The sequence below is a fragment of the Chrysemys picta genome, chromosome 12, assembly GCF_011386835.1.
Source record: "Chrysemys picta bellii isolate R12L10 chromosome 12, ASM1138683v2, whole genome shotgun sequence".
NCBI classification, from domain to species: Eukaryota; Metazoa; Chordata; order Testudines; family Emydidae; genus Chrysemys; species Chrysemys picta.
This window is the reverse complement of record NC_088802.1, coordinates 24,443,909-24,462,877: the sequence shown is the minus strand read 5'-3', so window position 1 is coordinate 24,462,877 and position 18,969 is coordinate 24,443,909. Positions and strand designations below refer to the sequence as shown.

Sequence of the window (18,969 nt, the reverse complement as noted above, 5' to 3'; positions counted from 1 at the left end):
CTCGCTTTCTGAGTCTAAAGCACGCCCTGTACTTCGTATCTTGTTCATGACTTATCTAATATTTTCAGTATGGTCCCTCCAAGTGAGCTTGTTATCAAATGTCATACCTAAGAATTTATAAATTCAGTACATTTATCTGTTGGTCTTATAACTATAACTTTACATCTTTTTGGCTTTTCCTTGTTGTGAGGATCATTCCCCTAGTTTTTTCTATGAGAATTTGAAGCCCCACCTATTTCCCCATTCTGCACTTCTCTTAAATGCATCATCATTCTTTCGGTGGCACTTTCAAGGCTTCTGCTTTTGATCCAAATGGCACAATCAGCAAACAACATGATCCCTATTCCTATACTCGTCTCCTCAGGTCAATCCTTTATCATGATGTTAAAGAGTGTTGGCGTAACTACAGTGCTCTGTGGAGTTTCACTTGCAATTGACTATAAGTTGGAAAAAGCTTTCCCTAACTGGACTTGTACAGTTCTTTTGCCTAGGAAGTCCCTTATCTATCGGTACATTCTTCCTATATTACCCATTGAGGCCACTTTATGAAGTAGTTCCTCTGTCCATAACACATCGTAGACTTTTTCTACGTCCAGGAAGATTAATATAATTAATTCTATGATTCTCATGCTTTTTTGTGCTTTTGTCTCTATCCTGACAACGTGGTCAATCACACTCCTTCTTTACTGAAGTCCACTTTGTGTTTCATCTATGAACCTACTTCTTTGTAGGTGTGCTACTGATCTCTCCCTTACTATTCTTTCCACGGTTTTACCTAAGCCACACTAAAGTTTACATTTAAAATATCCACATCCTCCTCCCATCACACCTCTTCATCTCATAATTATCCTTAGTGTTCTTTTCTCCTCCCTAATTTGTATACTCTGATATTCATCATTACTAACTTTTTGAAACAGCGTGGCCAGAATTTCTGCTTTTCTTTTGTTAGAGCTTATTACTCCATGCCCTGCAACTGGAAGGCTTGGTGTTACATGACTCTTACTCTTTACTCCATTCATTTCCCTAGTTTGTTTATATATCTTTGCTTTATTGGTATTTTTATTTACTTTCCCATGTTATGGTGTCCAGCTCGCTCTTTTTGCCCTTTTTATAGCCTTTTGTGAAACTACCTTACTTTTTTTATCTTTCCTTATGTTCATTATTTAAAGATTTTTTTCTTATATGCTTATTTCTTTCCCTAATTACCATTTCATATTCCTTGTTCCACCATGGTACACATTTCCTATCTTTAGGCAGTGTTGGTATCCTAAGAATAGCTAGGATAGCTGTCTTTATGATTCCCTTATTAATATTACTACAGAATACCTCTATATCTTCATGCATACATTACTTATTCACATATTCCTCACCTCTCTTTTCAAAAATTTTTCCATTTTGATTTAAGATTCCAAGTGGGGATATTATCCTCATCTTCAGTATTTCCTTGTCCTTGAGATGTAATTAATGTCAGGAAGTGGACACTAGCCATTCCTTCCCCTCTGTGTATTTCACAGTTGCATTCATTCCCTATTGTCCCAGATCCAGACATGAGAAGCTTCCATCAGCAGTATTGAATCTGGTAGGTGCTTCATCATCTATTCTCTTCAAAGGTTTGCTCTAAACATTTTTTCTTACTTCCCCGCAATCTCTTGTGACTATTCAAATCACCACAGATAATGAATGGGCATGTGACATCTGCAATTAATTTTTTCTGGTCCATAGCCTCTAGTTTCCTGCATGGGTTATAAACATTATAAAGTCTTAAAGATGGTATCTCAATAGCATTATACTCAATATTCAGCTTTGTAATCTCTACTTCAAAGTAGTTCAGGTTCTCCTTAGTGAAGGGGTATGAACCCACACCTTTTCCATTTCTCTATCATGTCTGTATAGACCATAGCCTGGGATTTTATAGTCTCATTTTTCTATTAGCCAAGTCTTGTATGCATATTATATCAGGCTTTGTTTTCATATCAAAAATATAAGTCTTTAATTCCTGCCCATGTGCTATTAAGCTGTGGGCATGCCAGCTGAAAATAGTCACCCCTGTTTTTAACCCTCAATAGTTGTTTCACTTTGGAAAATATGAAGTTGTTCCAGGTTGCTAGCCTGCAGCTTTAATTAAAATTCCCATTTTCTGTTTTCTTTCCTGTTTGAGAACTACAATTTATTACATCAACCATTAATGCAATGAATCTCTTTTCACCCCAAATTTACACATTACCTCCCATTAATTTGTTGCACACTTTGTCCCCACATCAGGTTTTTTTTAGGTATGTCCTAACAGCTTCTGCATAGGAGATGTTATTAGTAACTTTAGGTTTTTGTATTTCTCTAGCTTGCTTCCCTCTGTACAGACTGCATATTCTGAGCTGTGTTTTCCTCCATAGTTGCAACATTTTTGTTCTGTCCCTTCCTCACAATTGTCATATGGATGGTCACTTCCACACTTACTGCACTGTATTTTCCCTTTGGAATTATTTGCTACATGACTAAATCTCTGGCAGCTGTAGCATCTCACAGAAAGAGGAATATAGAACATAGTCCAGAATATCTGATACCCTAAAGTTACTCTATCTGGTCACATCCCACCCTTAAAATGTGTCCAGCACAGCTGTCAAGCACTTGCTGTCACTTCCTCTTCAGCTAATTAGCCGCTTATCACTTAACACCATATCTCCACCTATTCCTCGCTTTCTTTCCTGACATTTCATTTGGCACCCCAAATACTACCCCTCTTGTTTCTGTGAGGAATTTGGGTAGCTGACAGCTTATTTTTATTTTACCTAGCACCTTTGTCTTAAGGAGCATCCCTACTAGGTCTTTGATTTTAAATTCACTAATAAGTCTCCAGCAGGTAGCATCTTAGCTCTTGCTAAGAGACTTGGTGGAGTAACTCACATGACTGGAGTACTGTCCTGGATGCATATAAACGGTTCAGGAAGGACAGGCAGGGCAGAAAAGGTGGGGGGTTTGCATTGTATGTAAGAGACCAGTATGACTGCTCAGACCTCCAGTATGAAACTGAGAGTCTCTGGATTAAGTTTAGAAGTGTGAGCAACAAGGGTGTTGTCATGGTGGGAATCTGCTATAGACCACCAGAAAAGAGGGATGAGGTGGATGAGGCTTTTTTTAGGCAACTATCAAAAGTTACTAGATCACAGGCCCTGGTTCTCATGGGAGACTTTAATCACCCTGATATCTGCTGGGAGAACAATACAGCGGTGCACAGGCAATCCAGGAAGTTTTTGGAAAGTGTAGGGGATAATTTCCTGGTGGAAGTGCTGGAGGAACCAACTAGGGGCAGAGCTTTTCTTGATCTGCTGATCACAAACCGGGAAGAATTAGTAGGGGAAGCAAAAGTGGATGGGAACCTGGGAGGCAGTGACCATGAGATGGTCGAGTTCAAGATCCTGACACAAGGAAGAAAGGAGAGCAGCAGAATACGGACCCTGGACTTCAGAAAAGCAGACTTTGACTCCCTCAGGGAACTGATGGACAGGATCCCCTGGGAGAATAATATGAGGAGGAAAGGAGTCCAGGAGAGCTGGCTGATTTTATAGAATCCTTATTGAGGTTAGAGGAACAAACCATCCCAAATGTGTAGAAAGAATAGTAAATATGGCAGGTGACCAGCTTGGCTTAACAGTGAAATTCTTGCTGATCTTAAACACAAAAAAGAAGCCTACAAGTAGTGGAAAATTGAACAAATGACCAGAGAGTATAAAAATATTGCTCAGGCATGCCGGAGTGAAATCAGGAGTGGAGAGGGTCACTCCCCAGTTAGGGTTGCACATCAGCCTGGTTTTACCCCTTCCTAAGATCCACCCTCCAAAGAGCTGTATTTTATTACTGCTACATAGTTAATGTTGGGAATCAGAAAAGGCATTGCCAGTCCCTCACCACATCACCATCACCACCAAAGGAACTAAGAGAGAATTTATGCCACTTCATAATTTATGGCATGAACTGATCTCTTGTGGGGTGGTGAAAATTATTCCTTCTCCTAAAGGGCACTGAAATGCTGAATATACCAGGATACATTGTTAGATTTAATGGAAATAAAGCTAACAGAAGATCTGTGTCTAGAGACACTAGACTGCATTTGAACATCTCAGTCCAAGATTTCAGTTGATGTATTTATTGATTCTGACTCGTAAGACATGGCATGATTCTGGGCATTGTCAGAAGTGAAATACAGCATTTAAGCATCATTGTTACGCTCTGGTATGTCACTAGATGGGATATGATAGACAGAGAAATGATCTGATCTGTCATATCAGTATTTGGCTACCAGGGAACCGGGCTGTTATTTGTAAATTGGTATCCACGTAGAACACTGGTGGAATCTCCTTCCTTAGAGGTTTTTAAGATCGGGCTTGACAAAGCCCTGGCTGGGATCATTTAGTTTGGAATTGGTCCTGCTTTAAGCAGGGGGTTGGACTAGATGACCTCCTGAGGTCCCTTCCAACCCTGATATTCTATGATTCTATGAACACCCTCTTCCCCATCAGAGCAATGTTCTGTCCTGGGACTGAGTTTTCTGACATTTTGCTCTCAAATCTACATTTAGTCTTAAAAATTTCAGCCTGTAACCAGGAGAGGGAGTGAGTTTCTGAATATTTATGGAATTAATTCACGAGTTTTGATTAAGTTTTAACAATATGTCCTTCCGATTCAGACACACAGATTTATTGTTCCTAGACTCAACCCATGGCAGACGGCAGAAACCAAACAGTCATCATGGAACTCATCATCCTGGGATTCGGGGATCTCCCTGACTTGCAAATTCTTCTCTTCCTGATGTTCCTACTGATCTACCTGGCAACCGTGGCTGGGAACACCCTCATCGTGGTGCTCGTTGTGGCTGATCAGCACCTTCACACCCCCATGTACTTCTTCCTGGGCAACTTGTCCTGTCTGGAGACCTGCTACACCTCAACCATCCTGCCCAGGTTGCTGATCAGTCTCCTGACTGGGGACAAAACCATCTCAATCAGTGGCTGCATCATACAACTGTATTTCTTTGGTTCTCTGGCATGTACAGAATGCTATCTCCTAACAGCAATGTCTTATGATCGGTATTTAGCGATATGTAAACCCCTGCACTATTCAACTCTTATGAATATCAGGTTTTGCCTCCAATTGGCTACTGGGTCATGGTTAAATGGTTGTTTGGTTTTAATTATCTTAATCTCATTCCTATCACAGGTATTATTCTGTGGCCCAAATGAAATCAACCACTTCTATTGTGATGTCATCCCACTAATGGAACTCTCCTGCAGTGACACACACCTTATTATATTGGTGGATTTCATACTAGCCTGTGTATTCATCCTGCCTCCATTCCTACTAACCCTGATATCCTACATGTGCATCATCGACACCATCCTGAGAATCCCTTCCACCACCGAAAGAAAAAAGGCCTTTTCCACCTGCTCCTCTCACCTCATTGTGGTGACAATTTTCTATGGAACCTTAATCGTTGTCTACATACTACCGAAAGGTGATACACTGAGAGACCTGAACAAAGTGGTCTCCCTTTGCTACACGGTCCTGACTCCCCTGGTAAACCCCCTCATCTACAGCCTGAGAAACAGAGAGGTCAAGGAAGCCCTGTGCAAAGCAGTCAGTAAATGTGGCTTTCACAAAAACGTGCAAAGATTCCGAGATAATATCTTAGCCTGATGTTTTCAAAGCTGACCGGGTGATGTAAGCAATCAGCCCCCATTAAAATTAAGTTGAAAAGTCCCAGTGACAATCACAGCACTCAGTGTTGTCCATCTCAGTGGAAGGACCAGGGAGGGAGGTGGCCATAGCCATGTTCCCATCATGCAGTTATTAACTGGGCACTAGGCTGAATGGAGACAAAACTTTAACCAATTTTTTGATATGTATAAAATCCATCTATGATAAAAATAAATGTTTGGACAATAAAAATAGTAACTCCTTGTGCAGCATATGTGGGGACGTAAGCCTGGGAAATCTGCCACCCCTGAAATTGTGCTTATTATCATCATAGCCCTCTGCAAACCAACCCGTTTCACTGCACTCACATGCAAATAACCAGGTCCCTGCAGGGACCTCTGGACACCAGCTTCTATGCTTCCACTAGTTCAAGGGGAGGGGGCCTGTTACTGACTGCAACAAGTGCAATGTTCGAGAGGTCTAATTCTGAGGGCACGGTGTCTAGTCAGCCCCAGGTACCAGAGATAGCTGTACTCCATGCAGGGCCCTCTCCTCAGGGGGTGAAGCAACCTATGGTGAGAGGAAGTGGCTACTACCTACCAATGGGCAGAACTCCTGTGATGCCAAACAGGGCAGTGCTGGCTCAGTCACTGGGAACATGTCAGGGCTTGGTCAGAGGCAGGGGAGCTGGGCACCAGTGAGAATTGCAGGGCTCCAACTCTGCGGAAGTCATTTCCCAAGGGACCTAACGAAGTTAGTCACCCAAATCCCTTTGAAATGGGAGTTGGACGCTTATCTCCCTTAGACACCTCTGAGAATCTCAGCCTGGAGAGCCACTGAGATTCTGTCATTGTAGCTTCAATCTATGCAGTTCCATTGGAAACAGACCCCACATCAACAGAAAGGCACTGGATGTATGGGAACCCCCTGATAAACCTTTGAGAGCTGCTGCTGCTGTTGTTTGTGCTCTTGTAACCAATAATGTTGCAATCATTTTTTTGTACTATTTTGTTCCCAGTAGCTATAATTTGGAACAGCGCACACCTAGCAGTAGGTAAGAAATGAGGAGAGATGCGATTATGCTGTCTAGGGCCACTAGAGGGCAGAGGAATGGGAAAGGTGTAGCGATGCTGGGCAATGAACAGCAGCCAAAGTGGAAGGGCAAGAAAGGAGTTATGTTGCCAACTGACCGGTGGAAAGGGAAGTGAAGCTGTATAATGGTGTGTAAGTGTTGAGTAGAGAGCACTGAAGAGCAGAGGACCTCTATGCTGCGTAATGAAAGGTGGATAGTAGCAGATGTTATGGAGTGAGTTATGGGCTGTTATACTAAATAACAGCTACCAGGTGACAGCGTCAAGAAAGGGAAAGAGGCAGCTATAATGAGAAGAATCCACTAGAGGAGAGAAGAGAAACAGGCTGTCATGCTGGGAAATCGACACTAGATGGCACCAGAGTAGACGAAATATGAGAGGGGCATCAGAAATACTGACTAGTGACCAATAGAGTACAATAGCCAATGCAATAATCAAAAAGTTATGCTATAAAATGGCCAGTAGATGGCAGCATGTTCTAAGAGTGAGATATGGGCAGTTATTTTCAAAAATGCCCATTAGAAGGCAAAATATTTTGAATACTAATAAAAGGGCAGTGCAAGTACATTATTACTGGCCATCACCTTGACAGGTATCTCCCAAAAATGTAAGCTGGTGTTTGTCCATGATCTAAAATATTTTCCACAAAGGATCATTAGACTAAAACATGATGTTCAATGGGACTTCTATAATTGCAAGTCACACTGGGCATTGTTAGCTACAAAGCTTTGGAGATAGAAAATGAACCAAGTGGGAGAAAGGTTGAAGTGGGACCGTATTGAAAAGCATGAAGAAAGAATACATATATGAGAGAGCATTTACACTTATTAAATCGAAGGGGAAGCCCATTTTCCAAAGGTAGATCACATGCACCAGCTCATCCCTTCAGGTAACTGCAGGTCTCTCTAATGAGAGAGTCCCGTTTCTGCAGAATGATGAAAGACAAGAACCTGAGTGGAACCGAGTCCTGTCTCTCAAATCCTGAAGAGCTCTGCGTAGTCGAAAACTTGTCTCTCACCAACAGAAATGTGTCCAATAAAAGGTATTACCTCACCCACCTTGTCTCAAAGCCTGAGAAATGAGTTCATCAACTCAAGTATGAGCTGTCCTATGAATAGAGGTAAGCACCCAATTCCAAACTGCTGCTGCTTTGAATTTATATATCACCTTCCAAACCGGGGTATTAAAGTGCTTGAGTAATTAAGCATTAGCATATGTGACAGACTCAGGCCAGAAGGATATAAGAGGATAGTGGAAGGCACATATATCAGCCTCAGAATGAGCAGAGCCCTGTTCCCTGGATAGCCAAACAGGGGCTACTCCAGGCCAATCAAGACACCTGACGCCAATTTATCCAGTTAAGGTCGTTAGACTAATGCTGGCACCTGACCTCAATTAACTGACAGAGGGTCAGGTAAGACTGTTAGGCTAATGGAGACAGCTGGAATCAATTAAGGTCCCACTTATACTGCTTTAAAAGTTCTCCTTTCCATCTCTCTTGAGATGAGCCCAGGTGAAAGGAGCTGGAGGAGAGGAAGCATTACTGTACCCTGAGGTAAGAGTGAAGCTTGGAAAAAGGGGAGTACGGGGAAATGTCCCAGGGAATCAAAGCAACGTCAGTTGAGGAGGGAAGCCGCTAACAGCTGTTATCATTAGGGTCCCTGGGTTGGAACCTGGAGTAGAGGGTGGGCCCAGGTTCCCCCTTTCTTCCCTCCTCTCTCCCATGATCCACAGAGATCCCTTTGAAAGGGGAAACAGACTTGGATCCAGGCAGGAGACCAAACTGTCTCTAAGGAGCAACAGAGACTGTGGGTATTCCACCTCCCATACAGGCCGGTGATGAAAGTAGCTCAATAATCTGTAACCTTTGCCGCCTTACTGGGAAAGGGAGGTCATATTGAGGGCCTCAGTGAGTTTCTGAGGCCACTATATCCGCCAGGAAGCGCGGGACCCACAATACAGGCTTGGAGCTTTGTCACACAATTTAAGATTCACCTTCTGTGAAGAATGTTGGAAGTGTCTGTATTCATTTTTACGATACATAGTTTGAGTCAGGATGCTGGGCAAAGGTAGGTAGGACAAGTGGTAGGAGCTTGAGATCCCGGAACTGAAGCCAGGGGTCAGAGTCAGTATCAGGGTGAAGATTCAAGCTGAGGGTCAGAGACGGAGACAGAATCAGGAATTGGGACAAGGGTCAAAACCAGGCATCGGCATCCCAGTTGGGTTTCCAGGGGTCGATCAGGAGTCAGAATCCAAGTCAGAGCCGAGGTCAGTACCAGAACTTCAGACACAGAGAAGCGGGGTGGTCATGGCAGCTGGCTGGGATCCGCATTGTTGCCTGGACACTTCTTGGTGCGCCCCGTTGGTGAATATAGGGTCAAGGAGCCAAGACGACTGTCAGTCCGATCATGCCGGATGGAATTTACCGTGGCATACAACCACTGCAGATTATGGGCCACTGGGAATGAGTCAGCTACAGGCATGGGCAGGTGGTGGTATGGGGATATTACTTACCTGTTAACCTTACAGGCCCAGGTCCAAGTCCTGCTGATACTTACAGTTGCTTTGGGTGGCTGTGGTATGGGTAGCTAAGGGTTAAATTCTGCAAGGATCCCCTCATGGTAGCTGTAGACATTCCTCAATGGTCTGATGCTCAAAAGGAGAAATGCATGAAGCAGTGTATTAGAGATACGGGGTGGGTGAGGTAATATCTCTTATTGGACCAACTTCCATTGGTGAGAGAGACAAGCTTTCAGCTACTAGACTGCATGAACCAGTGTAGTCAGGTTCAGGTGCCCTTCTCAAACCCCCAGGGGACCTTTGGGCAGGAACCCTGAACTAAGGGACTTTGAAGTGGATAAAAAGACAGCCTGTGGCTCAAAGGGTTAATGTGATGCTTGCATATATAAACAGGGTAATCTGGAGCAGAGAGGCTATTTTACTTCTGTATTTGGCACTGGTGCGACCACTGCTGGAATTGTGCCCACAATTCACAATTCACGAAGGGTTCAGCGAATAGCCATGAGGACGAATAAAGGATTGGAAAGACTCAAGGAGTTCAATCAGTTCAGTTTAGCAAGGAGCAGGTTAAGTGGTGAACTGATTACGGTCTGTAAGTGACCATGTGGGGAACAGAAATGTGATAATGGTTGGCTCGTCAATCTAGCAGAGAAAGATATAACAAGATCCAATGGCTGGAAGTTGAAGCTCAACAAATTCATACTGGAAATAAGGCACAGTTTTATCAGTGAGGGTAATTAACCATTGGAACAATTTACCAAAGAGTCGTGGTGAATTTCCCATCAGTGGAAATGTTTAAATCAGAATTGGATGGTTTTTTTCTAAAGGATCTGCTCTAGTTCAAACAGGAATTAATTCAGGGAAGTCTTACGGCCTGTGTTTCACAGCAGTTCAGACTAGATGATCCAGGGACCCTTCTGGCCTTGGAATCTATGAATAAGTGGGGAGAGATTCTGATTGGGGTGTCAGACTGTCCAAGAGGCCGGGGTTGCAGGGGGCAACCTGCCTCATTGTTCTTGTGGGGTATCTGGGTTAAGTGGAACCTGCTTAAACTGTCAAGGAAAGGCAGTGTTTAGATAGACAATATGTGCATAGGATTTTATTGTTTTAACCCTGTTTCCCTCTGCTAGTTATGTTTCTGTGAACCAGTCAATCACACCTGTTTTTGAAGAGGCCATCCTGAGTCACTAGAGGTTCAAATTGGTCACAATGTCCAAGAGAGGATTCCATAGGAGGGGACAAAGCCAGTTGTAGCTGCTGGAGATAAATACGGCTGGTGAAACAGGGATGCTGTAGCCTGCAGACACACAGCATCCATTCTATATACATGGGTGATAGAGAGATGGATATACAAGTGATTGCTTAAGAAGAGAGAGAGAGAGAGAGAGAGAGAGAGAGAGAGATCCAAAAGGAATAGACAAATCAGTGAATTAAAAGTTTTAACTTTCCTACCAATATTGGTTGGAATTTTCTAAGTGCCTTAATGGATTTAGGTGCCCAACTCGTCAAGAGGAGCAGGTGCCTAACTCCTTTAGAGCGCTATTGAAGTCTCAGCCTTAATAGTCCATGAATTCATGTTACAGGGAGAGAATTCCCAGCACAATTTAACAGCATTTTCAGGTTCCACAACTTATATAATGGAAACAGTTTTCAACACTTATTAATATTTGCTAAAGGTGGTAAATCTGGCTCTACCTGTTGGGAATTTTTGATATTTTGGAACCGTGTAACAGTGTGAAAGAATCACAGAGGTACATTCACAGATTTATAGATTAGAAAGCCACAAAAGACCATTAGATCCTCTAGTCTGACCTCCAACACTAGATTGATTGATTGATTTTGGCTTATACAAAAATATGAAGACTTTCTCAGTAATGGTATCCCACATTTGGACAAACTTTGTCTGAGAAGAGATATGAGATGATGTGAATCAAACTGTGTGTGTATAAATGGCTGCCTATTACTGTGGGCTCTCAGACCCATCAATATAGCAACTGAGTTCCTGGTCTGGTTTGGGAGAGGTTAATATTTTGTTAAATCTGCTGCATAAAACTTACGATAATATATCCAAAGAGTCAACATGCCGGCCAGCTCTGTTCCTGCAACTTCATTACTGATCCAGGGGGCTTCCTTCCCCCCAACTTCGTCTTTGCTGGGTTAAAGCTTAAGTATTTTTTTGCCAATCATCTCCAAGAAGTATTTTTCTCTTCTTCAGTTTTTATCCTTCCTCGATACACCCCATGGCAAACACAGAAGGGGGGAATCAAACGTCCATCACAGAATTCATCCTCCTGGGATTTGGGGATCTCCCTGAACTGCTGACTCTACTCTTCCTGCTGTTTCTGGTGATCTACATTGTGACCTTGGCTGGGAACATCCTCATTGTTGCGCTAGTTGTGGCTGATCGGCACCTTCACATCCCCATGTACTTCTTCTTGGGGAACTTGTCCTGCTTGGAGACCTGCTACACCACCACCCTCCTTCCCAGGATTCTGGTCAGTTTCCTGACAGGGGACAAGACCATTTCTGTGAGTGGTTGTATGACACAATTTTATTTTGTTAGTTTCTTTGCTGGTGCGGAATGCTATCTGCTAGCAGTGATGTCATATGATCGGTATTTGGCGATATGCAAACCGCTGCATTATGCAGCCCTCATGAATGCCAGGTTCTGCCTGCAGTTAGCAGCTGGGTCTTGGATAAATGGATTTCTGGCTGTTATCATAGTACTATTTCTTATGTTACAATTAACTTTCTGTGGCCCCAATGAAATTGATCATTTCTACTGTGAATCCACAGAAATGTTAAATCTATACTGCAATGGCACCAACCAGACAGAGCTTGTCATTACCATCCTGGCTGCTATATTCACTCTGCCTCCATTTGTATTAACCATGATGTCCTATGTGTATATCATCATCACCATCCTGAGAATCCCTTCCACCACCGGGAGGCAAAAGGCATTTTCCACATGCTCCTCTCACCTCATTGTGGTGACCATTTTCTATGGGACCCTAATCATTGTATATCTGCTACCAAAAAACAACACACTAAGAGACCTAAACAAAGTGTTCTCTGTCTGCTACACAATTTTGACACCTATGGCCAATCCTTTCATATACAGCCTGAGAAACAAAGAGGTGAAAGAGGCCCTGAGAAAAATTGCCACTAAATGTGTTTATTTTACAAGAAATTAGAAATCACAAGGTTTTTGTTTCTTACTGTATTAAGGGGAAATGGTGAGATGCAGAGCTGGTTTATTGTTTTATAGAAACAGATTCTGGGTGGTCCCTAGTTCTGACTAGGTCTTTCGGAATGTGCTGCTATAATATTTGAGGATGTGCAAATATCTGAAATGTGAGATCAATCAATACCAGGATCTTTATATTCATAATAAAATTGAACTGTATTACACTTGGCTCGAGTTAGGCAATTCCATACATTAAACCAAAGTAAGAATATAGGATAAAAGAACAATTTACACTGAGATTATCGAAGGATCCTAAGGGGGCTAGTGGTCCAAATTTCAATGGGGTTGTGTTACCTAACTCCCTTAGGTCCCTTGACAATCTTGGCTGAATGACGAGATATTTGAAAGTATACACTGATTTTGGGTGCCTCAGCCATTGGGGAATTGCACTTGAGACTCCAAGATTTTTCAGAGCACATAGAATTTTCATAACCTGTTGTGTGTTCAATGATGGGACATGATCGGTTCACCTCATCCTATCTAGGTATATGACATGGCCATCACCAACATTAACAATGGGACACCTCAAGGAAGAAGAGCTTGTCAATATGGGGAGAAATCATATGAATTTGAAGAAATTTGGACCTTGTTTCCAGATACTTTTGGATAAAGAATGCTGAAATAATGCCTGACTTCCATTCCACTGGACCTCTCTGCTTTCTCCCTCCCGCTTCCTGCCCCCATTCCCCAACTTCCTTTTTTGGGGCCAATTTGTGTCTTTTTTCAAATTGTTGTTACCCCCTCCCTCACATGCAAGGTTTGGCTGATTTTGTATTGCCTAGTTTTGACAAGTTGCAAAGTTGCGTAATTGCATATTTTTTTAGCAAGCCTGTAAAATGTGCAGTGTTGGGTGACATGTACAAGCTGTAACAATTTTTCTTGTTTGTTTCTTCATGAAAATTAATAAAAAAAATGAATCACAAAAATAAAATGACAGGTCACCTCTCAATCACTGCTGGGAGGTTGGGAATTCAAATCCCCGTATTACAGAGGCACAGGGCAGATTACGGGACATGCCCAGATCCACACAGAAAGTCTGTGGTTGAGCTGGGAATTGAATGCAGATGTCCCACATCATGCTCCAGGGTCCTATCACTACACCATCCTTTGGCCCCTGAGAGGGTAACGCCTCCCCGTTCTCATTAGTTAACTTCCCGTGCTTTCTACAGGCCATAAACTACTGACCCCACAAGCAGAAGGTGAGGATTGAGAAACAGGCATTTATTCACTGTAAGAGCCATTGGATGGCAAACAAGGCAACTGATGACAAAGGGGATGCTGTACTGTTTAATGGCTACCCTTGTAGAGAGTGAGGGATGGGAAGGGGGTAGCTATACTGTACTATGGGTATTACAGGGCATCAGAAATTCTCTAAAGTGCCCTCTAGAATGCAGCTTTTATGACTATTAACAAAGCGATATTATTATCATTATTCCTTTGTATTATGGCCATGCTGTAATAGGACCATCCAGAAACCTGGCCCTGGCCCCATTTTGCTGTGCAATGTACAAACACAGAGTAAGAGAGTCTCGGGCTTTGTCTACACTAGCACTTTTGGAGATAAAACTTTTATCAGTCAGGCAGGGGTGTGAAAAATTTACAGTTAGGCAGAGTAAGAAAAATGCTGTTTGAGACCCAATTAGAGTTTGATTGAGGGATATTAACTCTGTATATTGTGACATGATGCTGACTTTGTGTTTTAGTGGTTACAAAGCTTTAACATTTTGAACCTCAACAGCTACTGTCATTAAATAACTGTCTGACCCCCTCATAATTTCCCACAACTGTGAAAATTTAAATCAATACAACTAATAAACAATGTTTAAAAATAAACATCAATATTATCCATTGAAATGATAAAAAAAAAAAAAAACCTGAGTTCTACCAAGCCTAGAGACAACAGAAGAAAGAGAGTCAGAGCCTCCCAAAGTCGCAGAAGAGCCATGCCTTTTTGGTTTTAATTCTGATTACACTGGTCTACAATTTTTGAGAAGTCGTCTGCTTCAGAGACAAAATGTGCTATTTATTATGTATTTTGATGTGCTGAATTCAAATATGACAATTAAAACAACTGATTGGCTACTGTTTCTAAGATATTTAAGTTTTTACATTTTATGTCTATGCATATTGTGTAGATAGTAGAGTTTTAATCATAAACTGTAAACCTAGGTCTTTTCATGTGTTTATGGTTGCTTTACATGATAATATTTCACCTGTCCTGTTTATGGAACACTTTAAAAATCAGCAAAAGGGTTATATAAATAAAATGTATTATGAAACAAAAGGCAAAAAACTATTATGTACATAGTTTAGTCCTATTCAGTGTCTACTCGGCGCTTCTTGGCTTTTCTCTTGTATTCATTAAATGGAGCATCTCTTGTCACTGTCCAGCAATAGTCTGCAAGCATTGATGGGCTCCATTTGCCCTGATAGCGTTTCTCCATTGTTGCAATGTCCTGGTGAAATCGCTTGCCGTGCTCGTCGCTCACTACTCCGCAGTATGGTGGAAAAAAATCTAGATGAGAGTACAAAAAATGTATCTTTAGTGACATGTTGCAACCAAGGCTTTTGTATGCTTTGAGGAGGTTTTTCACCAACAACCTGTAGTTGTCTGCCTTGTTGTTTCCGAGAAAATTTATTGCCATTAACTGGAAGGCTTTCCATGCCGTCTTTTCCTTGCCACGCAGTGCATGGTCAAATGCATCATCTTGAAGAAGTTCACGAATCTGAGGACCAACAAAGACACCTTCCTTTATCTTAGCTTCACTTAACCTTGGAAATTTTCCACGGTGGTACTTGAAAGCTGCTTGTGTTTTGTCAATGGCCTTGACAAAGTTCTTCATCAGACCCAGCTTGATGTGTAAGGGTGGTAACAAATTTTTCCTTGATTCAACAAGTGGTGGATGCTGAACACTTTTCCTCCCAGGCTCCAATGACTGTTGGAATGGCCAATCTTTCTTGCTGTAGTGGGAATCTCTTGCACGACTATCCCATTTGCAGAGAAAACAGCAGTACTTTGTGTATCCAGTCTGCAGACCAAGCAAGAGAGCAACAACCTTCAAATCGCCACAAAGCTGCCACTGATGTTGGTCATAGTTTATGCACCTCAAAAGTTGTTTCATGTTGTCATAGGTTTCCTTCATATGGACTGCATGACCAACTGGAATTGATGGCAAAACATTGCCATTATGCAGTAAAACAGCTTTAAGACTCGTCTTCGATGAATCAAGGAACAGTCTCCACTCATCTGGATCGTTAACGATGTTGAGGGCTGCCATCACACCATCGATGTTGTTGCAGGAAGATCACCTTCCATGAAGTAGCATGGGACAAGATCCTTTTGACAGTCACGGAACATGGAAACCCTAACATCACCTGCCAGGAGAGTCCACTGCTATACTCTGGAGCCCAACAGCTCTGCCTTACTCCTGGGTAGTTCCAAATCCCTGACAAGGTCATTCAGTTCACCTTGTGTTATGAGGTGTGGTTCAGAGGAGGAGGATGGGAGAAAATGTGGGTCCTGTGACATTGATGGTTCAGGACCAGAAGTTTCATCCTCTTCCTCATCTGACTCAAGTGAGAATGTTTCTGGTGCATCAGGAACCGGCAGTCCTTCTCCGTGGGGTACTGGGCGTATAGCTGATGGAATGTTTGAATAATGCACAGTCCACTTTTTCTTCTTTGACACACCTTTCCCAACTGGAGGCACCATGCAGAAGTAACAATTGCTGCTATGATCTGTGGGCTCTCTCCAAATCATTGGCACTGCAAAAGACATAGATTTCCTTTTCCTGTTCAACCACTGGCGAAGATTTGTTGCACAAGTGTTGCAGCATATGTGTGGGGCCCACCTCTTGTCCTGATCTCCAATTTTGCAGCCAAAATAAAGGTGATAGGCTTTCTTAACCATAGTGGTTATACTGCGCTTTTGTGATGCAAAAGTCACTTCACCACAAACATAGCAGAACTTATCTGCACTGTTCACACAAGTACGAAGCATCTCTGCTCACTTTGGCTAAACAGAAATGTGTCCCTTTGCAAAATCGAACACTGACAAATAAGAGAGCACGACACGGTATGATTTCTAGAGCTGATATAGGGCAATTTGTTCAGCAGAGTGATGCAAGCGTCATTATGATTGCATCATCCATGACTTCTAGGAATAACATGATGCAATTCATATCATGTATGATTGCATCATTCATTGTTTTGCCTAAAAAGCAAGTACTGTCCAAACCCAGTCATAGATTTATTCATAGATCCAGTCAAAGATGTATTTTAGTCATTTCTGGTTTAAATTGAGATCCCTTCCCTTTATAACTCACTTATCCTCCGCCATTCCCAAGTCAAGGGTCGTATAGCATGACCCAATAGCATATCTTGAAAACTAGAGCCAATCAACAATTTTAAGCATCATTTTCGTTCTCAGTGACCCAGAATTAGTAAAGTTTGACTACATTTATTTCAGAAGCATTTTGGCTGTAGAGCAGTGTTATTGCTTTGGGGTGGGGTTTAGTTAGGAAAGATTTGGCTAAATGAAAAGAAATGAGTGCAGATATGCTGAGGAGAGGGGTGGGGGGCACAGAGAAGGGAAAAAGGTGGAAGCTGTGAAGGAGGAAGATATGAAGGATGTTCCAGTAGTTAGGGCATCATTCTAGCATTCGGGATTAGAACTGGATGAAATTTTTCATTTGAACAGTTTATTTGCCAAAAAAATACAGTTTTTGTTGACTGAAATTAGTTGACGTGAATTTGCCTAATACTTTTGGCCCAAAACACTGGGGGTGAGGGGGCTGGATTCACAAAGAGATTTAGGGCTTGTTCACAAAATGGCTGGAGGCGAAGAAAGCAGCAGAGGTCTGTGTTTTAGCCAATTGTTGCAACACCCACCTGCAATGTTGGAGACCCAGCTTCAAGTCCCTGTGCTGGAGCAGAAATTTAAATGCAAGCTTCCTGTCTCTGAGGGGAGTGCTCTAAACCCCAGGCCATAGAGCGTTCAATGGTGAATCTCTTCCAACCTTGCTGTTGAAGCTTTTCCACTTTTTATAAAATACCTCAATCATCATTGGTTCAGGGAGCAAGCATGAGAATGACTCTACAGCCTAGTGGTTGGAGCATGCAGCTGGGAGACAGAAGACCTTGACTCAAGTCCCTGCAGCAATGAACATGTAATTATTGATACAAAGTGGGACAGCTTCAACAGAAGAATCTGAGAGACCTCCCCCCTCTCCCCGAGCAGCCTGTCGCTCCAGTCAGGGTGCTCACCAGCGGGGTTCTAGGACTGGGATTTGGATTTGAGTCTCCCACATCACAGGCTAGTACCCAGGCCAAACTTCATAAAGGCAAACAGGGCCCCATTCTCCAGTGTCCATTTTAATGAATGGCACCTAAGAATGCTTGGAAGCCAAATGTTTCCAGTTGAGTGATGTGGTATTTTCAACCCAAAGTGGATTTCCTGTTGCATTTTGGTTTGTTGGAAATTCCAGATTTGGTTCAACCTACAAGCTGATTTCACCAGGACTGGTGTTTGTGCCATCTGTGTCACAAACCCAGCTGCAGCTCCCCAGACTCAGTGGAGGGAAATGACCCTCAGAAGTAGCATCAGGGGAGACACGACCTTCTCCCTCAGATGATACAAATCTGAGGAGGCGAGTGCGCTCTGTCAATAGAGAGTGGAGAACATGCTCCAAGGGAGATCTCGGCACCTGCTTGTCTCTTCAGGGCCACCTGGATCTCTTTATCGAGAGAACACAGTTTCTGGAGAGAAGTGAGAGAGAAGAACCTGACTCTTGGTCACCAACCCTGAGAGATCCAAAATCATCTACTGGAGGCTGAATACCCTGTGGTCTCATGTGAGCGTTATCCCTCATGCTGCTGCTGCTACCAGGCACTGAGACCGAATCTGTCTGTCAGGGGATACCACTAAAGGGTTAATAGGGAGCCTGCCTGCCTGCTCAGCTGGGGTTGATCAGTGGCCTCCCAACAGCTGCAGAGATAAAAGGGCTGCAGATCAGACAGGTATGTTAGCTGATAGAGAGACTGAAAGGCTGCAGAGAGGAGTCCCTTTTGCTTCAGTAACAGATTGGTAAGATGCTACCCAGGCAATCAGGTTGTTCTCTCTCTCTTTCCTTAATGGTCACTAGAATTGATTGGAAAATGGAAAACCAGTTTCATTAAAAATGTTGACATTTGAAAGTTATTTCTATTAATCAGGAAGAAGTTTGCATTTTTTTAAACTTTTGGTGATTTTGTTTTTAAACTGCTCTGTGCAATAAAATAAATAGTGTCACTTCCCCCTTCTCTTTTCCTTCTTTTATTCCTTTTTCTTTTTGGCATTTGGTAACTTTCCAAAACTTCCTCAAACTTTGAAAAATTACAGTGTGGCAAAGTAACAGGCTTTCATTTTTCCTTTTATCTCTCTGT

General features: G+C 42.6%; 3 protein-coding genes across 3 annotated transcripts in view; 2 read left to right on the top strand and 1 right to left on the bottom strand.

The window, feature by feature from the left end:
* LOC135974464 (maestro heat-like repeat-containing protein family member 1) overlaps positions 1 to 18,969 on the bottom strand; it is a 936,803-nt gene that overhangs the window by 84,721 nt on the left and 833,113 nt on the right. The window lies entirely within an intron of this gene.
* On the top strand, positions 4,714 to 5,688 carry LOC101934094 (olfactory receptor 6N1-like). The gene has a single exon (XM_024111474.2). It carries the CDS (start codon positions 4,714 to 4,716, stop codon positions 5,686 to 5,688), a length of 975 nt encoding a protein of 324 aa, XP_023967242.2.
* LOC103306667 (olfactory receptor 10A7-like) lies at positions 11,536 to 12,493 on the top strand. The gene has a single exon (XM_008174967.3). It carries the CDS (start codon positions 11,540 to 11,542, stop codon positions 12,491 to 12,493), a length of 954 nt encoding a protein of 317 aa, XP_008173189.3. The 5' UTR covers positions 11,536 to 11,539.

What these genes read in the sequence shown, in the direction of transcription:
- LOC101934094 (XM_024111474.2), top strand. Translation starts at nt 4,714, where the DNA reads ATGGCAGACGGCAGAAACCAAACAGTCATCATGGAACTCATCATCCTG.
- LOC103306667 (XM_008174967.3), top strand. Translation starts at nt 11,540, where the DNA reads ATGGCAAACACAGAAGGGGGGAATCAAACGTCCATCACAGAATTCATC.